Genomic DNA, 22500 nt, shown 5'->3' with positions numbered 1-22500 from the left:
GTGTGATGTGTGCGTATGTATGAGTGAGTGCGCGCATGCGTGTGTATTTATATATATTTCCATCGAAAATTGTGACTGCTACAGACAACCAATCAGGAAATCCCCACAAAATCCCGGATTTCCCTGCCTAACAAAAGCGTTGCTAATAATAGTAACAGCAATAAAAATGTTAATGAGATGGCATGTTCAATAACAAGAAGCGATGCAGCTGCAGCACCTGTCACATAATCTGCAGCAGCAATCTACTACATATATTCATGTCTGTTCTGCTAACGCCGCCATTCACGCATCGAAATTCCACGGAGGCAAATCTTTTCTCAGTTGTCGTTGCTCACTTTGTCTATTTGTACAAATCGATAGAATCTTAACCCAAACATAATATTAGTATAGCATACAATATATTTGCACACACACACACACACACACACACACACACACACACGCACACACACACACACGCACACACACACACGCTAACAAATATATAATATACGTATAGAGTGTTAGGTGTATATGTATATACATATATACACGCATATTTATGTAAATATGTAATATATATATATACATTGCACCCGTAAAAATATACATATACATATATATAGACACATAATACATAAATACACACACACATACACACACACATATTTATATATATATTATATATATATATATATAATATATATATATATATTATATATATATATATATAGGTTCGTATGTAGTATATACACAAAACACATGCATGCATATATATTTACATAAGTAATATATAGAAATTATACAATCATACATATATATGTATATATATCTCAACACGCACTCACATAAATATACGTATGTGTAACATAGGCATACACTCAAACACACATACACACATATGTAATTGCATGCAAATGTGCATTTGAATATATATGCACATATGCATAGGTATGTAGACATATTTGTATATATTTGTTAATGAATCTCATACTTCTTGGAAGTACCTTGCAATAGTCACATATGCTTTGATTGCAGCAAAAATGAAGTTGGGGTGAGAGCACAGTTCTTCTTACAAGTTTGCATTATCCACTACTGATATTGATATATTTGTAGTATTACCAGTGTAGTGATGCCAAATCATAACAGTGAATCAAACACACATTCAACAAATAGAGCAACAATAACAAGTAGAAAAATAAGAACGAGTGCATAACTAGCATTAGAAATTGAAAGTTTAAAAAATTGCAGCAATGTAAAAAAAACAAACAAACAAGCAATCATTCTTTTTTCATAATAATCCTGTATATAAACAAATAATCAATAACACGCACGCGCGCGCACACACACACACACACACACACAGCAAACAAATACAAGCATAAAATTATAAACAACCGAAATATTTCCAAGTTACGATTCCATTTCCCAAATGTAACCCCCTTATTAACGAGTGTTTCGCTATACTCACACCTGTACTCATATTCACTCCAAATTTGGAGTGTCTTGAATGAGCTGGGTAAAAGTAGGCGGAAAATATTGTTGCCTGAAACTAATATTAGCTCCACCCATTTCGTTTGCTTTCCTATTCAGCCTTACTTTCACTTTCGTTTTCACTATTACTATAACTATTTCACCACTACCTCGTTGCCATTCAACCAGTCGCTTCACTGTCATCGTTACTGATACACACAGCTTCCACAGCTACATTCATTGTATTTAGAAGCTGTCGGGGCTGTCACTGCTTCTTACGCTGCTTACTCTCCGCCGCTGACGTTGCTGTCGTTGCTGACATTGTCATTGGGATATTTCGGTATCTCCAGCATACTGTTAAAGCTTAGTTCAATGTGCAGGGCTTTGTGTTGTGCAGGAAATTACCTTCTCGTGACGCTGCAGCAGCAACAGCCGCAACAGCAAGAAGAAGAACAGCTGCAAGAAGACGAGCAGAGTCTACAGTTACATCAAGTAACACCAACGATGGGTTTGAAACGCATGTTTGGATTTGGAGAAATGCAAAGCGACGAACCTGAATTGAGTCAGGAACAAAAAGAGGGTAAGTGTTAACCTTGTCATTTAATTTGTCGTTCTGTTTCATACAAGCATATTGTTAAAGTCTGTGCAATTTTAATCGATGCAAAATCAAAATTGCATCAAGACTTAACAATAAGTCGGTATGGCTATCTTTAAATAGTATCTGTCTTCGTGTCGCATGAGTTAAATAATTACCCATTGGGTAAAACAGCTAGTACCAAGTCATTTCTCAATCTCTCTGAAGTCTATAGGACTGATCACGAAAGGTGCCGTATCAGAGTATATCAGTATCGTATCAAAACGTAACAAAAAGAACCAAGCAAAAAAAAAAAAAAGACAAAAAGCTCGTAGATGTGTGCGCGAACCTGTGTGACTGAATATATGAGATATACAGTCTTTACATATGCGTGTTATGCATTATGTATGTATGTATGTATGTATGTATGTATGTATGTATGTATGTATGTATGTATGTATGTATGTATGCATGCATGTATCTATGTATATATAAGCGCGCACTAACACATACGTATGATTGTATGTATGCATATATATATATATATATATATATATTTCTTTACTACCCACAAAAGAAGCCTGCAGATGTTGCAAGTATTATATATTATATATAATACTTGCAACATCTGCAGGCTTCTTTGCATGTACACACACATATACTCTTGGGTGAATAGTCCATAATTTCTTCATATGGTATTTAATATTCTATTTCGCTGTTTGATATATTTCTTATACGAATTTTTTGTGGTAGATGCAATAATAATAGTAATAACAGTAGTAGTATAATGTATGTATGTATGATGTATGTATGTATGTATGTATGTATGTATGTATGTATGTATAATGTATGTATGTATGTATGTATGCATGTTTGTGATAGATGTCTGTCTGTCAGTCTGTCCGTCCGTCAGTCCGTCTGTCTGTCTGTTTGTCTGTCTGTCTGTCTGTCTATCTATCTATCTATCTATCTATCTATCTATCTATCTATCTATCTATCTATCTATCTATCTATCTATCTATCTATCTATCTATCCTTTGGATATTTGTTCCGGCTCTTTTCGCTCTGAATTCAAATTCCGCCCATGTTAACCGTGTCTTTCACCTTTCCGAGATCGATAATGTAAGGTAACCAGCAAAACACTGAGATCGATGATGTCTACTAAACCCCTCCATCAATACTGCTGGCCTTGTACCAAATCACTACTACTACTACTACTACTACTACTACTACTACTACTACTACTACTACTACTACTACTACTACTACTACTAGTCTTTAAAAGAATGTTTTTGAGGGTTGTTGCTGTTGCTTAGCTGCTGTCGAGCCTTCACCAAGCAGAAAGGAATCCCAACCGTGACTATTCTGTCTTTTTCCCATGAGCAGGGAAAGAGAAGTACGATGGGGACATTATTCAAAGTACTGTTTTTGCTAAAACACCGGGAGTGTGATTTGAGTTTTTTTGGTTGTTATTTCTAACACGGGACCTCATGGAATCTTCTTACATGTTGTTTATGATTCTTAGCTTTAGGTTTGTCCTGACTAAGAGATCTGACGATTGATCGAAAGTGTTCTAGCCATGACCAACTCGTCATATATTCAGACATAGTGGTTTTAGGACTACATTATCAAATACATTTATCAAACATAACTTTACTTTTTAAGATAGTAGCGAATGTGTTATTGGTTATTAATTTGTTGGCAGCATTGCCAGTTAAATTTGTGTCTAGCAAGAGTAAATAGTCTGTGCTTTCCTCATGTTAATTTCTTTGTGTATGGACGCGTGTACGCCCGCGCATACTCACACACAGAGACACACGCACACATACACACTCACTCACACAAACACACACACATACACACTCACTCACACAAACACACACACATACACACTCACTCACACAAACACACACACATACACACTCAGATACACAAAACCGCTTTCTCACACACAAGAACGTACAGATTCTGACACGTACACATACACACACAAACGCATATACTGGTGTTAAATTTTGACACAAGGCCAGCAACTTCAGAGGAGGGGGTAAGTCGATTACATCAATCCCAGTGCTCAACTGGAACTTATTTTATCGATCCCGAAAGCATGAATGGCAAAGTCGACCTCCGCAGGATACAGAAACACACATATTGATATACAAATGTGCAAATGTATCTAAAAGGCATGTACGTATATGCATACACATATACACACATGTACATACATACATATATAGTTACATACACACGCACACACACACACACACACACAACACACACACACACACACACACACACACACTGACACACGCACGCGCATGCACAAACTCGAGTGCACAAGCGCACACACAGACATTTAAGTAATAATGCAGGCCCATAGATATATCTACAGACATGTACATAAATGCATACACATATATGTATACACATACGCATGCATGCACATACACATATATGTATTCATATATGCATAGATATATAGATACATGCACACATACATACATGCATGCATGCATCTATCCACCCATCCATCCGTCCAGCTATCCATCCACCCATCCATCCGATCATCCATCTATACATACATGCATACATATATATTAGAGCATGTGTACTTGTTGGACGACTATGATTATAAGGGAGGATTAGAAAATAATTGTCGGCCAAATTTTTTTAAACATAAGTCAACTATAGCCTGCACAATACCACAATACTGTAATGACGATCATTGCCAGAACCAGAGCGTAGTGTCTGCTTCAGCAATGTTAACATGCTGTAAAACAGTAATCTCCTAGATACATATTTTAAAAATTAGACTTAGTGGCCTGATAGCGCATCGGACACCGACCTAGAAGTTCATACATGTATATATGCATATGCATACTTGCATGTATGCATGCATGCATACATACATACAAATCACAAATATATATATAATTATGCATATATATGTACATGTTTATCTATCTATCTATCTATCTATCTATCTATCTATCTATCTATCTATCTATCTGTCTATCTATCTATCAGTCTATCTACCAGTTTATGTCACCTGACATGCTAGAAATGGTAGTCAAATTGCCTTTAAAGCTTACTCTGCTATAAAAAAAAGCGAAATTACTTATTAGATATTTAGTGCTAAATACTTTGCTTGAATAAAAGATGAGATGGTCACTGCTGGAACGCTTTTGTTCACATGTCTGTTTGGCTTACATTAATAACCACTAATTTTCCCTCAAATCACATCCTACACTCTTAAAACAGGAAGGACACATGGCGCAATGTAAATTTTAAATATGTAAGTCGGGATCGTCACAGATGGAATACTTTGGTCATATGTCTGCCGAATGAGGGTTGATGCAGGGCCAAGTAAAACAACGGCAGCAACAAACAACAACATACAGAGGGATACACACATATTGAAATATGCAGATACAGTCATACACGCACATACACATTTGTAATCATACACACAGATACAGGACCGCGCATGTACAATTACATATATAGAGAGATACAAATATGCACACATGCAAACACACCCACACACTTAAAAGCTGACATATACATTCAATCACGCTCATATACAACCACACACACATACATATAGGACTGTACATATTCACTAATACATAAAGGTACGCACATATGCACATAGTTCTTGTAATACGTGCACATACGTGAGTGTGAGTGTGAAGGGAGTGCCCGAAGTCTAGTATTGTCATTGAGACATGTTGGTGTTGTTATCATTGTTGTTAAGGCGGCGTGCTGGCAGAATCGTTAGCACATCGGACGGAATGCTTAGCGGCATTTCGTCCGTCCTTACGTCCTGAGTTCAAATTCCGCTGTGATTGACTTTGCCTTTCATCCTTTCGGCGCTGATAAAATAAGTACCAGTCAAACACTGGGGTCGATGTAATCGACTAACCCCCTCCTCCCAAATTCCAGACCTTGTGCCTATAATAGAAAAGTTATTATTGCTGTTGTGGTTGCTTAACTCCAGGTCAGTTCTGATTGAACAGACTTATGATCGAAACACTTCCAGTCACCAATCCTTTTTCCCCTATGCTGGGGGAATCCAGTTCTCCATTATCTAACATGCTTCCCATCCACAGCATATCGAACGACTGTATAGAGCAGTGGTTCTCTACTATTTTTTTTACCTATGGATACTCTTGATTACTATTTTATTGTAGTGGACCCCCATAGCTATTCAATGTTTAAAGACAAGTTTTATAAATACTTCTTTCAAAATTCCCATTTTGTTTTTCACACTTTTACTTGTATAGGTTTACAATTGGACTCTATGACAGAACGCGTTTCAATGGCTGGAAACACGTTGAACTATGTAAAACGCTAGAGTGAGAAACCTAATTGTTTCTTGCAAAAAACACATATAAAGCAAAATTCTTTCAAGGACCCTTAAAATACTGTTGTGGATCCTCAACTTACTATTTTCTTGCATGAACTCCAAAAAATCCTATGCACCATGGTTGAGAACTTCTAATGAAAAGAATCCTTCGTTGGTATGTCAGTAAGACGTGCGTCTATTGTGAGAACTAGGTGTTATAGTCTCTGTAGATAGATGTAGGCACAGCCTTATAAAGCTGAAACTACAGCATGCCCTCTTTAGAAAAAGAAGACGTTGTAGAATAGAGTCCCACATATACAAAAAGACGGGATGATCATGACTGGAACGTCTTTGGTTAAACTACTCGATCAGGGTTGTTCTATAACTAAATTATAAGAACGCACATATACATGCACAAATACACTCACGCACACACACACACACACACACACACACACACACACGCACGCACTCTTAATCACATGCACATACACACACAGAGGCACAGGCACTTACCAAAAGACATACATACCCCCCCACACAAACATGTACATATATACATGAAATATATACGCATGCATACACTTGCCCGCACTCATACAAAAGCACGTATGTATTCCATTCATTCATTGTAGAGCCGCTGCAAGATGAGACTCTCAGTATGTATGTATGCATGTATGTATGCATATATGTATATGAATATATATATATATATTATATATATATATATATAATATATATATATATATATTATATATATATATTAATGACTTATAGGGACATGGCCTTTCGTTATGCAACCGTGATATGCTACAAAGTATGTTAAACGTTTATAAATCAATATCCCTGTACTACTGTGTTAGCAGTGCTCTTCAATCACATTAGACTCTAAGTAAGTAGGATGCCAGGACTGGTTAGGTGCCACTAATTTATGATGCTGGTTGTTGAACAGATCATCATCAATATATTACCTTGCATATCTATACATGTTCAAAATTTAATCTGAGGATAGTGAATTGAAGGCATCAATAAAATTCTACCGAAACAGCTGTAGTAAATTTTATGTATGTGTGTGCGTATTGTATATGTATGTGTATATATATGCATGTATTTAAATCTACTATATGTACAGGTAAACTTGTGCAAATGAACAGGAAATAACATAATCCATATGCACGGATATTAAGATATCGAATACGACGCCAGACTTTGAGATCTTATAAAGTTTCATAAGCTACGTAAACAATCATCAGTGGAGTAAGATTTTTAGCACCATACGTATTTAAACTTATAAGCTTATAAAAGTAATATGTATGCTTTTGCAAAAATAACGAAGTATAACAGGACAAGTGGGGCAGTTCAAAATAAATTTAAATTTTTGTGAACAAATGGAAATGAATTAACATCATAGAGGCCTCTGTTATGAAGGGTCTAAATATTAAAATAGATCTTGCAATAAACGCACGCACACACACGCACATACACACACACACACACACGCACACACACATCACTATATTATTGTATCGGTCAGACTAGTGGATGCTGTTATACACCGCTAGTCACAATGCACTTCCTTGCATTGTTGTAACTTTCGAGGGATGCCATCCCCCTGGCTAGGCGACAGTCCATCGCAGGGCTATTCCCGTACAGCTGAGTGGCAAGGAGCGCGGTAAAATAAAGTGTTTTGCTCGAGAACACAACTCACTGCTGGTCGGAGAATCGAAACCACGTTCATGTCTTGCGTTCATGCCCACGTTCAGGCCATGCGCCATGACACACACACACATGCTATATGCACAAACACGCATACATATATGTATATCTTTATATATGTATATATGTACACACACACTCGCACGTGCACACCCACTCACCTACCCCCACACATATGTATATTTGTATATATACGGTACATTATCGGTCAACAAAAGGTTAGGATGTTCATCCGTTTGAGCTGATCATAATTATTTGTTGTAGATGTTTTTGTAATTTATTTTTCTAACTCTCCTCATTAGTTGCTACTGAAGCAATACTGGATAGAAATAATTAACATATTGCCATTACCATATAGTGTCTTCTTTTTATCAATGTCTCTTTATTGTTATTGCTTCATGTATAAATTCCGCCATTGTTCATTGTTCCGTATTTGTACTTTGTTCTTGTAATTATATAAAGTGTCAAAGATTATTATCATTATTGATGTCGTGATTGTAATTATTATTATTATTATTATTATTATTATTATTATTATTATTATTATTATTATTATTATTATTATTATTATTATTATTATCATTATCATTATTATTATTATTATTATCATCATCATTATTATTATTATTATTATTATTATTATTATTATTATTATTATCATCATCATCATTATTATTATTATTATTATTATTATTATCATCATCATCATCATCATTATTATTATTATTATTATTATTATTATTATTATTATCATCATTATTATTATTATTAAGGTGGCGAGTTGGCAGAATCGTTAACATGACTGGCAAAATGCATAGCGGCATTTCGTCCGTCTTTACGTTTTGAGTTCAAGTTCTGCTGATGTCGACTTTGCCTTTCGTCCTTTCAGATTTTATAAAGCAAGTACCAGTGAAGCACCGCGGTCGATGTAATCGACCAGTGCCTTCCCACGAAATTTCAGGCCCTGTGTCTATAATAGAAAGAACTATTATTTTTATTATCGAGCTGGCAGAAACGTTAGCCCACCGGGAAAATGCTTAGAGGCATTTCGCCCGTCTTTACGTTCTGAGCTCAAATTCCGCCAAGGTTGGCTTTGCCTTTCATCCTTTCGGATGTAACAGACTTATCCTCTTCCACGAAATTGCTGGCCTTCTGCCAAAATTTGAAACCATTGTTATTATTGTTAAAACCTAATTACCTCATTCCAAGACATTGTCGTTATTAGCAACAGTGTCATAATCGAGTCACTATCGATTAACTCGACATCAGGACAATATATTTCACACCAACCCACCACATTTAGTACCCCCACTCTGTCTTGTACAGTGAAGTGTCTACTCTGTACAAAAGCTCTGCATGAGATGTAAGTTAGTGTCTGTCTGTCAGTTTCTCTCTGTCTTTCACAGACATGCTCATATACATACTCTCACACCACCGCCGCTTCCAGCATATATATATATATAGCGATATTAATAACTTGGTGTTAGGACTCAATATACATATATGCTTCATTAAAAAAAGCATTAGTCGAGTACAGAGAGTTGTAAGAAATTAAATAAATGACAAAAGAACAAGAAATTATGTAATGTATTTCATTAGCTTACGGCTGTTTCTGCTATAAGATGTAATGCAATCATGGTTGAGTGCTTGTGTATAGGTTATGAGTGCTTGTGTATAGGTTATGAGTGCTTGTGTATAGGTTATGAGTGCTTGTGTATAGGTTAACCGGGGCTTCAAAAATGAAGTCCACAAAGCTATAGGGTAATACACAAGTACTCATCCCAACAACAAAGTCTGCTCTAAACCTCAACATAGGGCATTTCTGTTGGCTTAGTCCACGCAGTAACAGTAAGATTCTGTTACTCTGATGAGCTCTAATACGACTGAAATGTGTCAGGAATTGTCATCGTATTACGAAAGATCAGACACATTCCCACTGCATTTTAATTTATATTTATATTATGGAGTTTTCTCATCTGCCTTTGACCAGAATTAAACATTAAGAAAGTGATTTTGTTCCCTTTACTACGGGTATAATTTTAAGTAATTAACTTTTTCTGGTTCATCTCATAAATTATGTTAGCTCCGATTTCTCTGCGTCTGGTAATTGTTATGAGAAAGAAACCAGTCATTCTTAATTAATTTGTCATTACCAAATTGCTTCTTAGACAATGTGGCAAACCGCCTCTCTTCGTCCCCACCTCCGTTCCTAGAATCATGATATTTGGTAAAAATGGAAGTCTTACATGACGCGTTCTCACCTTTCATGCATTCGTTTAGAAACAAATTTTCGCTTCATGCATTTTTAATGCAAATCTGTCTGTCTGCCTGTCGGTCTGTCTTTATTGATTTCGCTTTAAATTTGATCATACTGTCAATGTAATTTCATACGACGGATTTGTGTACAGATAAATATGAAGGAGAAAAGGAAACAAACCATCATTATGTGTGTGTGTGTGTGTGTGTTTAACATGCCGTTTAACATGCTAGAAATAGCAACCAAACCTCCCTCAAATTTCATCCTATTGCCTTAAAAATATAGACACATTGTATAATGCAATCAACGGCTGACGAAATTACAGGATGGTCACGGCTGGAATGCCGACAATTTTTAAAACTATCTACTTGAACTACTTAATTACCTCATGTAATGTTTCTATATATTCTCTCTTTCTATTATCATTGCAGAGCTCTACGAAGCCTTCAAATTGTTTAAAAGTCGGAAAGACAAGATGTCGGTTTTAGACATTGGCGAATTTCTTCGTTGTATCGGATGGAATCCATCAGAATCAGATTTGGAGGAAGCTATGAATGAACTAGAAATTAATGGTTTGTATTTTGAATTATTACCGAAAAAATATTAATAATGATAACAATAATAATCCTTTCTATTATAGGCACAAGGCCTGGATTTTGTGGGGAAATGGACAGTCGATCACAGTACTCAACTCGTACTTAATTTATCGACCTCGAAATGATGAAAGGCAAAGTCGACCTCGGCGGGATTTGAACTCAGAACATAACAACGGGCAAAATACTGCTAAGCATTTCGCCTGGCGTGTTAACGATTCTGCCAGCTCGTCACCTCAATAATTATAACAACAACAATAACAATAATAATGCAGTATCAGGCACTTGCTTCCATGGCTTCTGATCTTAACTGATTGGAGGTGTTATCATGTGCATGTTTTGTCTTCGTATAAAAGGTGAGCTACAGCAAATATTCTGCTCAATACCACAGATTTGCTTGTCACTTGTTTGACCATAACCAGTCGAGCATATCTCTTGGTGGCTGATGATATGTGCATCTCTGATCACAAGCAGAAGTAGTGGGGGAGCATCATAGCCACATGTTGGGAGGAATTTTTTGGCGTTTGAATAATACACCCCTGGAAACTTGGGTGTTTTGTCCAACATCCTTAAACAACCATTATTCAGGGACCTTTTGAGCGGGATGGGCTACTCGACCTGAAGAAATTTCTAACTGGGTCCCATCTGCACGGTCATGCACTGTTTATCTTGATATGAGATCTGAGTTTAAATTCCGTCTACATCAACTTTGCCTTCCATCCTATCGGGGTCGATAAATTAAGTACCAGTCAAATACTAGGGTATATGTAATCGAGTAAACCTCTTGCTTAAAATTGCTGGCATTGAACAGCAATTAGAAAGGATTATTATTTTTGTTCTTGTTATTATTATTATTATTATTATTATTATTATTATTATTATTATTATTATTATTATTATTATTATTATTATTATTATTATTATTATTATTATTATTATTTCTTTTCATTTGGCTAAGTTTTTTCATTATACTCACTCCTTGATTGCTGTTGTCCTGTTTTATTTTCCTACGTGTTTTCCACGGCGTGATTTACTTGTCTAACTTCATATATTGTTTATTTGTCTCCTTCTTCATCTTAGTTTTACTTTACCTATACAAACACATACGCAACGTACATTTTTTTTTTGTGTGTGTGTGTGTGTTTCTGTGCGTGTGTGTGTATGTGTGTGTGTATTCGTGCGTGCGTGTGTGCGCGGTTTGACTGTGTGCGTGTGTACGTACATGTGTCTCTTCGCGTGTGTAAGTATATTCGCGTCACATGATTCGTTCTAATGTTCCATATGTATGTATGTATGTATGTATGTATGTATGTATGTATGTATGTATGTATGTATGTATGTATGAATGCATGCATGCATGCAAGTATGTATGTATGTACGTATGTATGTATGTATGTATGTATGTATGTATGTATGTATGTATGTATGTATGTACGTATGTATGTATGTATGTGTGTACGTATGTATGTGTATCTGTATGTATGTATGTATGTATGTATGTATGTGTGAGTTCATGTTACGCGATAAGATTATGTCATTGTCACCTTGGGAGCTACCTTTAAGTGAAATACTTTGTATTAGTCACGTTTTTCAATCTGATAGCAAGTTGATTTTATACATATATATCAATTGTGGAACATATACTGCTAGTGCAGAGCATTAACGCTTCACTTTTAGATGCGTTACAATATTTGCAGTTTTCCCATTCATTATCCGCGTTTGTTTTATAATAATACATATAGTCACGTTTCTTGTGATAAATGTACTTATTCAACAACATGTTAAATAACGAGTTGTGGATTTTATCTTAGTTATCAAAACTGTCCCTTGTATATTGACATTTAAAAAATGGATAGGTGTAAAACAGCTAAGATTACACACAAATGATAAAAGGAAAACAAACATCGTTTTATTGATTCCAGTAATAGGACTGTGGCCATTCTGGGACTCTGCCTTCTAGAGTATTGTCGATTACAACCAGTACTCGCTTGATAAGACTTGTATTTATTTGATTTGTCGACGTTGGAATGATGAATATCATGGCAGAATTCGACGGGATTTGAACTCAAATGTATAGAGTCATAACAAATTCCAGAAGTAAATGAGAGTGTTTTTGTGATCATCCGACCTGCTTGAAATACGTAGCAGACAAATCTCTCTGAAATCACTCCCTGTCATCATCATCATCGTCGTCGTCGTCGTCGCCGCCGTCTTTGTACCTCTACCACAACTACCACCTCAATACAGTCAATATAATGTTATTTACCCCATATCACTATCAAATGCTACCATGAAAATGAGGACGTCTCTACGTATAGAAAGAATATCCAAATCTCTTTCAAATTACTCCGCTCCTGTTAGATAATGAAATCCTTCATAGATATATAATATGATATTATGTACCCCATATCACCGCTAAATACACCATGAAAATGAGGTTATCTCTACGTAGCCTATAGAAATAACCAAATTTCCTTCAAATTACTCCGCTACTGTTTTAAATAAATAAGGGAAAGACATGCTAGATAACGAAATTCCTATATATATAAGCCAGCAACAGCATGCTGAGGCTTCATCTGGCAGTAGATCACTCATCTGGTTGAGTGCAATGGAGTCTAACATGTTCCTAAAAAGACAGGATGGTCAAGGATGGCATGCTTTTGGCCATAGATCTGCTCGGTACGGATTGACGAGGGGTTTAAGCTACAACGTCGACGACGACGACGACAACATCGTTACTGAAATATTAGATTATCTCACATTCTCCACACTGGCCTACACATATCGATCTCTACATACGTCAGAGATAGTATTTACGTCAAGAGCCAACAATTAAGAATTTTTCACCAAACGAAAACACCATTATGGTTATATTTATCGGAATATCTATTACAGTACTTACTTTAATTATAATTAAAAATCGGTATTTTATGATGTTAGAAATCATTATTATCATCGTTATCATGATGATGATGATGATCATCATCACCATCATCGTAGTCGCCACCACCACCACCACCACCACCACCACCACCACCACCACCACCATTATCATTATCACGAATCTCCTACTTCCATTTTATTTAAATTCCGGGCCTTCGTCCTTGTAGTAATATTTCCAATTTTTGATATTTGGATAGATAAAGAAATGCTTACCCGAGGTCACTTCCCTCAATATTTCTGACTTTGTGCCTAAATTAGAAATCACTATTTAAAAGTAGTGTACAGTCTCACATAAATAGTATAGTAAGTTGAAAATCTGTCGGAGGATATCATCTATAGAATTTATAGTCACAACATTCATCTGGGAGTTTTGAGAAAAAAAATCGGAAAAAGATAAACAAGTGACACAACCCATTAAAATCAGTTAATTGAAATTTTAGAAAAGGTAGAACATTGCAGTATAGAACTTATGATTTAGTTCCAGCCCTTTACATTTTGGTTTCATATCTCAACTAGGTTAACTTTACCTGTCATCCTTCCGAGATCGATAACATCAAGTACCAGTCAAATATTAGGGTCGATTTTATCAATTAAGACCTTCTCACCGAATTAGTGGTTTTGTGTCCATTTTAGAAATTATTATTTCGGGAGGTAGATTTTCAGAATCGTCAAAGCGTCGGAGAAAATACTCTGTGGTATTTATTCCGGTTCTTTATGTCATGACTTCAATTCCTACAGAGGTCAACTTTGACTTTTCCACCTCTGGGATCGTTAAAATAAAGTACTAGTCAAATACAGGGATTGATGGTATCTGCCTCTCCTCAAATTATCATTAATCAATTCGTTTTGCGAGATTCCTGACATGAAAGCGTGTGCTGAAGCAGACATTGTTGTATTTCGGGATGAACATTTTTTTTCCAAAGCAACACTCGCACTATATATTTTTTCTTCACTCGTTTATTAGTGTTCTTATTTTCCGGAAACGAAATGTTCTCATTGTCCGGAAACAGAATGGAGTGAGTGGAGCAAGAACACACACGAAAACGAAAAGTGTCGCTGAAGAGGTCACGGATGTGTGACGAAAGATTTCCGGACAATGGATATGAGTTAAGATAATAAAATAAGAACAATAATAAACAGGTGAAGAAAAAATATATAGTGCGTGGGTTTATTTCGTAAAAAGAAAAAATGACCGTCCCGAAATAGAACAATTATCATTAATTTATATATGGTATTCATTATTATTAATTCCAGTTTTTTTTTTGTTCTGAGTTTGAATTCCGCTGTGGCCACAGCTGGTCTCGCTTTTCATTCTTTCGAGGTTAACAAACTAGCAGTGAAACTCTTGGGTTGATTTAATCGACTCTCCTTCAAAATTTTTGCTCATTATTTGATATCTTCTGCCATATTTTGTGTCTCTAATTTCCAGATCCCTGTTTATTTTTTTGGTGGTTTCTTTTTGATAGTATTTATTGTCAAAATATCTTGTGTATGAAGAGCTCAACTTTTTGTTCCTGTTCAAAATATCCAGTTTTGTATTTAAAACTCAGAATTATCTCAAAAACTTGAAACCTTGTTGGTTCACAATTTGCAATCTTTACGCCGTTTATCACAAATCTCTTGATTAATGATTCTTGGCAGCCAGACACTAGTTTTATGCTGCTCTTAAAAGATCTTCAATTTCAGCTATTCTCTTTGAACATCAACAATCCCTCCCTCCTTGTTTTTTTTTCCTGCTGTCTACATAACATTTTTCTCCTATAATCTTATTTCTTTGTTTACCTCAAGGATGCGACCTTTTCTCTTCGCTACTCTTTTATACTTAGCGCATTGAAAAGAGGAAGTACATTCTGTTATAATTCTCATGTTCAACAGCCTTTTGTATCATTTACATCTATTGTGTTCTTTATGCATATATATCAGTACTAATTGGTAATTCAAAATACAAGGGTTGGTCAACAAGGGAAAATCCTATGATTATTAACTGGTTGAGAGAGAGAAGAGGATGAAAAGAAAGAATGATATGATTATGATAATAGATATGAAGGAGGAGGTGGGAGAGGGAAAGTAGAAGTAGAATCTGTCCTTTATGTTTGTTACAACATAAGGTGCGTAGGTGGTAAAATGTAGGAAATTTAATACCAAGACTAAGACATAAGGATATAAGATTTGGCTCTGCAGTTTTAGCACCGTTGAAACTCATACACACATGCACACACTCATACATATACATATATATTTGTATGTGTGTGTCTATGTCGATGTATGTGTATATATGTCTCTTTGTATGTGTGTGTATATGTCTCTTTCTCACACACACATACACACACCAAAGTTCCACGATAATCAATTGTATCCGTTCGGATCTGGGACAGCTCGTAAATATAGGGATGTGGAGAAAGTTAAAGTCAATTCTGCAACGCATTCCGGGAAAAAATTATTCTTGTGTTGTTTCAACGAATCATGGTAGTATTGGTTATTTAAGCCTGCAAAGTATTGTAAAACTGCGTTAGTTTCGCCTGGCAGGTCATATTTTTCGTCTACTCGTTGCATAGCATGCGAAGATTGCAGTGATATGGACACCAGAAAAAGGAAAACGGAAAAATGGCTTACGCTAACAATATCTGGCGCACAAAGACCACGACCACCATAAAGACCCCTTACCATCACAATACCATTATCACCATAATCACCAACGACGATGACGACGACAATGACAACACCATTACCTCCATCATCATCATCATCATCATCATCATCATCATCGTCATCATCGTCATCATCATCATCATCACGCCCTTCACTCCCATTGATATAACCACCAATATTTTTCTTATCATCAATAGCAACAGCGCCACGACCACCATAATCACTATTGCCACTCTCACCATTTATATCTATTGGGATCGAAATGTCTATAAACAGACATTGTTCTTCTAATTTATTATACGCAAGCACCGAAAAACATACACACATACGTACGTACACCCACTACACCTACATACTATATAAAGAAAGAGAGAGAACACGGGGGAAAAGGCAGAAAGGTTTTGTGTGTGCGTGTTTCTTTTTGGGGAGAGAAATATTAGAGACGTTTATTGCAGAATAGAACGACAATATGGTCAGTTGAAGGATGACGTCAAATCGCCTGATGATGTGTCGGCAGTGTTTTCAGAGTAGTCGCCATTGGCGGCATGTTAGTCTCGTATCTAGGATATTTTCATCTCAATCGAGGTTCACCCTTTTCCATTACCTCCTCGTTCTACTCATTGTTCAGTTTTATATGCGGAGTGGCAAGTTCAATGAAATACCAAGTAGGTAACAAGAGTTTCTGTCTTGTGATGAACGCCAACATAAATCTCTTGACTTCCCCCACGTCATCTGCTGAAAATTGGGTGATGCAGACGATTTCTCCTGCTGCATTGTTAAAAATCACAGCACTGTGTAAGAAGGGAAGGAAAGGAGACAACAATTGCAGATAACACTGCATATATATTAATATACTGAAAATAAAATGAGAAAATTTCACCGACAAAATATATCAATCGGTTGTATGTATGTGTGTTTGTGTGTGAGTTGTGTGTGTACATGTATGTACGTATATATAGAGAGAGATGTATACACACATACATATATACATATACGTGTGCTTGTGAGAGAGACACACACACACATACAATGAGAAAGAGAGTGACCGAGTGAAATACAGTTATATAATTTGCGATGGTATCACAATATTCTGAAAGAAAAACCTATTTAGATTCCAAAGGGAAAGATGACGTAAAAGAAATAGAACACAATATAAAAATATTCCTTGAACTTCATTTAATTGTTTTTCTTTTATCGTTTACCACGGATAAAATTTAGCGAATGAAAAATGAGAAGTCTTTCTGGCACCTTCTTAATATTATTCCATTTTTTCCCCTTTACTCATCATATTATATTTTCTTAAACTTCTCACTAATAACCGATCAATATTTTATGTCTCACTGATGTCTCACCAATATGTCTCATTGATATTTCATCATCGTTACACTGGTGTCTTACTCACAAATGTCTTGCTCACATGTCCACGTCACTTATACACTCATGACATGCATGTTTTAATTTCTTTCACTGTTTTGTAAAAAGTGAAAAAGAAAAAGTCCCTGAAGAAAAGAAGGCAATTAACTTAGGTTACCTCTATGCCTGCTATTCATAGATGTAAAATAATATATAAGATAATATGTATCATATATAATACATATATATATATATATATATATAATATATATATATATATATATGTGTGTGTGTGTGTGTGTGTGTGTGTGTGTGTGTGTGTGTGTGTGTGTGTGTGTATTGTCGAATGAAACTGCTATTAAATAATCTATCTATCTATCTATCTATCTATCTATGTTATTTAATAGCAGTTTGATTCGGCTCCATGCAACTTAAATTTTTGTAAGGTCGTCAAACGAATTTATCTCGTCAGGCACGTAGAAACCGAATATTTTATAAACACACACACACACACACACACACACACACACACACACACACAACACACACACACACACACACACACACACACTCTCACATACACACTCATGCGTATGTATGTTATACATACTTATATATATGTGCGTCGGTGTATTATATATATAAATATATGTATAGTTATATATAAAACTAGTCAACTACTGAATGAAAAGATTACTCAAGATATACTGTAGAATATTACATCCATATTTAGACCCAAAAAATAAATTGACAAGGACTCTAAAGTTTCACTGTTGTAGGTTTGTCAAAGTCACTGTCAGTCTTTTCCGATATATATATATATATACACACGCAAAATATAGGTACATAAATGCGATTGTCTGTGTATGCAGCAGTAGCAGCAGCTACCCTGATGTGAAAGTAATACACCATTGTGAGCCTCATTTGAGCTTTGTGGAGTACTGTTGGGGGTGGGTTGGGGGCTGGAGAATCTTCTAGCCCTGAAAAGAATGGCCAGTCCTTTGGATGCGATCCTAACTATGTAAAGTAAGCGCTTTCGCCAGGATAGACCCTAGGTAAAGAAAACTAGCAGAAACGACACTATAGACCCGATCCCTAGGACGGTTGTTTTTTATCCTACACATCACCAAATCTATATTTATGTACAATATTTTGTTTGTTACCATAGGTGTTCTCTCTGGCGTAAATAGCAATGTATAGAACGAATTGTTCAGATAAGATTTGTTATTTAGTTTTATGAGGGCTTGCATATTTAATATGAGAAAACATTGAATAGAATAATAGTACATCAGGAGATAGCAATGATTGTTAATCGATGGATAATGGATGTAAGTGAAGATCTGATTAACACAAGGCTATTAATAGAAGCAGTAATCATTAATAGATGAGCCTTAATAAAAACATAATAGCAGGAGCGCAATGCTATTAAAACCAAACGACGTACATAGGAAACAGAATAAACTTCAGATGGACGATTTCTGAGAAAAGTTTTTTTTGGTTCTTTTTAGGTAAATAAATAAATAAACAAAAAATTAGACTGAAAAATTCCGATATAAAAAATAGAATACTGAAATATTTGCAAATTTCTAGATAGAGATACGCATACATAAAACTGTTTTACATGAGTTATGTGAAGATATTTGTTTGGAATATTTTAGATACGAAAACGATTTATTTCTCTATTAAATAGTGATTCAAAATGCCAGTAGGTAAAAAACAACGACAAATAAACATTAAGTTAAAAATGGTGTAGGAAGAAAATGTATTTATTTTATGTCAAATGTACGCCTGTCTGCACCTTTCATTGCACAAGAATACATACATACACATACGCGAACACGCATATATGTACACATACATGTATGCATATATATATATATATTATATATATATATATATATATATTTGTATATTTATATATATTTATTTATTGCGAGGAAACCTCTGAAGTAGAATTGACATTTTGTTTGTTAAAGGAACGACGTGCTTGCTGCCAATCCAGCAATGAGAATCGACAGATAAAAATACTTTATGTCAAAGATACTAAGATATGGAAATTCCCCAACATATTTTATTGTTACAGAAGAAAAAAAAAATGCAAGAAAAAATCCTGAAGCTAAATGACACGTTCTGCTCGAGGTGAATATGTCAATTGATAAGGGAATGTTCCATAAAGAGAGAAGAATAAAAATAGATAAAGCTTTCAGAGCTTGATGGAAGTTCTGGTGGTGGTGGTGGTGGTGGCGTTGTTGTTGTCGGCGGTGGTGAGGGGAAACCTATGACGTAAGCGATTTGCCTTGCAAGAAAGTTTCTATAATATTGTATGTGCGTGTGTGCGTGAGTGTGGGAGTTTCTGAGTTGGTGTGATTGAAGAACGGGAAAAAATAAGATGTGTGTGCGTGTGCGCACGCGTGTGCGTGAGTGTGAGAGAGACGGATGGAGATAGAAATACAAGATGGTTGGTGTTAGAGGTTCGAAAATATCTTCCTTTCTCCCTAGTCATTCGTTATTCCTATTTTGTATTACCATATTTTTTTTTATGAATCATAATAGCCACTCCAACTATTACCATAATTCTTCATGTTCTTACTTTTTTCATATTAATTTTTACTCTTTTAAATCATAAATCTACCGTTTTAACCGTTTAACATCACGACCACCTCTACCTTCACCACCACCACCACCATCACTAACGTTACAGCCATCATTAGCACTACCATCTCCATCATAATTGTCCACGTCTTCATCACCTCCTCCCAATTTTGGATGTCATTCTTCCGAGGTCGATGGCATAAGTATTTGACAGTGGTGTCAATATAATCAGCTATACCATACCTCTAACATGAGGTCACTGACCTGTGCGCCTGGCTTAGAAAAAAACATTTATATTATTTTATAGCCTTTTTATGGTCTTTCTTCAATATATTTGTCCTCATTCAATCAGAATTTTGTTGAAATTTCCCATTGGTCTATAAAATCATCATCATCATTACTGTCGTTGTTTTCATCGTCATCAGCCGAAGCGGGCACCGCCGCCGCCGCCGCCACTGCCATTGTCGTGGTTACTGCTGTTGTTTTGAGCTTCCCGTATTACATCCTGTACGGCCAAGATTAGACCATGGGCCTGAGCTACAATAAGGAAGATATGATTTGGTTGATAATACTTTCTTTTAAATGTGGGCTGTTTCCAATAGGATGATTTTCTGAATTGTGCATATTCATGTTGCCCAGGAAACGATGGGTGAAAACTTCCGATTACTTCTTTATGGTTTCTAGAGTCAAACATTAACCACAAGTATTATTTCAGTCATTATTCTCCGAACAAAGATCTATCGGTCTCTTTACTTGGTCAACTTTTCTTTGACATCCACGGAGGTGTCCCTTTCGTATGGTGTTTCTATATCGATAAGTGTGCATTTCCAGTAATTTTTATCCTTGATAACAAAGTCGGGATCATTGTCTTTTATTTCTCTGACATATTTTAGACAGACCAAAAGGATTGTGATATTGTTGCTTCTAGGGTATTAATTTCGTTAGTGATTGTACCGCTTCTCAGTCGTCTTGATTTTATAACTCTTGCATAGTTTTCCGTGCAGGTACGCCACTGTCTTGTTATACCTGTGTGAGTTTTCATTCTTCCCCTGTTTCTGGCTTCCAGAGACAGTGTAGTTGTTACTTTCTTCATACTTTCCACAGAACCTGCATTGTAGGTCTGTGCTATTCTTGGTGATGAGAAGGTGATACGATCTAGTGTCGTGACTCTATAACTATTGGTGTACTTAACTATAACTATTGGTGTACTTTCAGTTTGTTCTATCTCTAGCATCCTTATTTTATATATATAATTCCTGTGTATAATCTTCTTTTTTCTTTCTTTCAATATCTAGGGAAAGGTGAAGTATATCTCTGGGACCTGGAACGTTACGTGGCCAGAAGAAGCGCCGACTGTGTGACAGGTCACGAGAGAACGGACCTGCTGGCTGCTTTCAACGTCTTAGACAAAACGGGATGCGGTAAAATTCGTATAAAAGATTTCCGTCGTTTCATGACGACTCTCGGGGACAAAATGGCTCCCGATGAAGTCGAAGAATTATTGAAAGAGGCGAAATCTGAAGATACAGACTTTATTGAGGTCAAAGGTAAGTTTTAATTCTTGTCATCATCATCATCATCATCATTATTATTATTATTGTTATTATTATTATTATACAAAATCAAGCATTATTTAGTGCCAAACTTCGTAGTACACTATCTACGACCTGGCCACTGTCACATTTCCATTACAACCTGTGTATGTGGTCTTATCTTAGACCAGTTGCAGAGGAACTGTCAATGCCTTGGTCACAGAGAGTGCGACGAAAATTTTGACATTCACTCTCAATTACTTTAGTTTTAATACACGGTCTCATATCAAATCACATTTAAAAACGAATAAATTGTTTGAGTTATCTACAGCCCAGAAGGAATAAGGAACGGGGTCATTTTAAGCATTAGATTATTAATTATAATAATTGAGATTGTTTTATCAACAAGGTAGACTAGGACAACCAATCTACAACATCTGCACTCAGTCTGTTTATCTAAACAAATAAATAAAAGGAAATAAAAATAAACT

General features: G+C 35.7%; 1 protein-coding gene and 1 long non-coding RNA gene across 2 annotated transcripts in view; one reads left to right on the top strand and one right to left on the bottom strand.

Annotated features, from left to right (window-relative positions):
• Nucleotides 1-954: 954 nt before the first annotated feature.
• Nucleotides 955-22500, top strand: part of LOC115210831 (calmodulin-like) — a 22241-nt gene continuing 695 nt past the window's right edge. The window contains exons 1-3 of the mRNA XM_029779580.2: nt 955-2032; nt 10779-10919; nt 21773-22024. Coding sequence (XP_029635440.1) covers nt 1825-2032; nt 10779-10919; nt 21773-22024 — 601 coding nt within the window. The 5' untranslated portion in view covers nt 955-1824. The remainder of the gene's footprint in view (nt 2033-10778; nt 10920-21772; nt 22025-22500) is intronic.
• Nucleotides 4299-22500, bottom strand: part of LOC118763057 — a 20846-nt gene continuing 2644 nt past the window's right edge. The window contains exons 2-3 of the long non-coding RNA XR_004998811.1: nt 14236-14244; nt 4299-4327 (exon numbers count right to left, since the gene is read on the bottom strand). This is a non-coding gene — a long non-coding RNA (uncharacterized LOC118763057). The remainder of the gene's footprint in view (nt 4328-14235; nt 14245-22500) is intronic.

The sequence above is a fragment of the Octopus sinensis genome, linkage group LG4, assembly GCF_006345805.1.
Source record: "Octopus sinensis linkage group LG4, ASM634580v1, whole genome shotgun sequence".
NCBI classification, from domain to species: Eukaryota; Metazoa; Mollusca; class Cephalopoda; order Octopoda; family Octopodidae; genus Octopus; species Octopus sinensis.
This window is presented reverse-complemented; position numbering and strand designations above follow the sequence as displayed.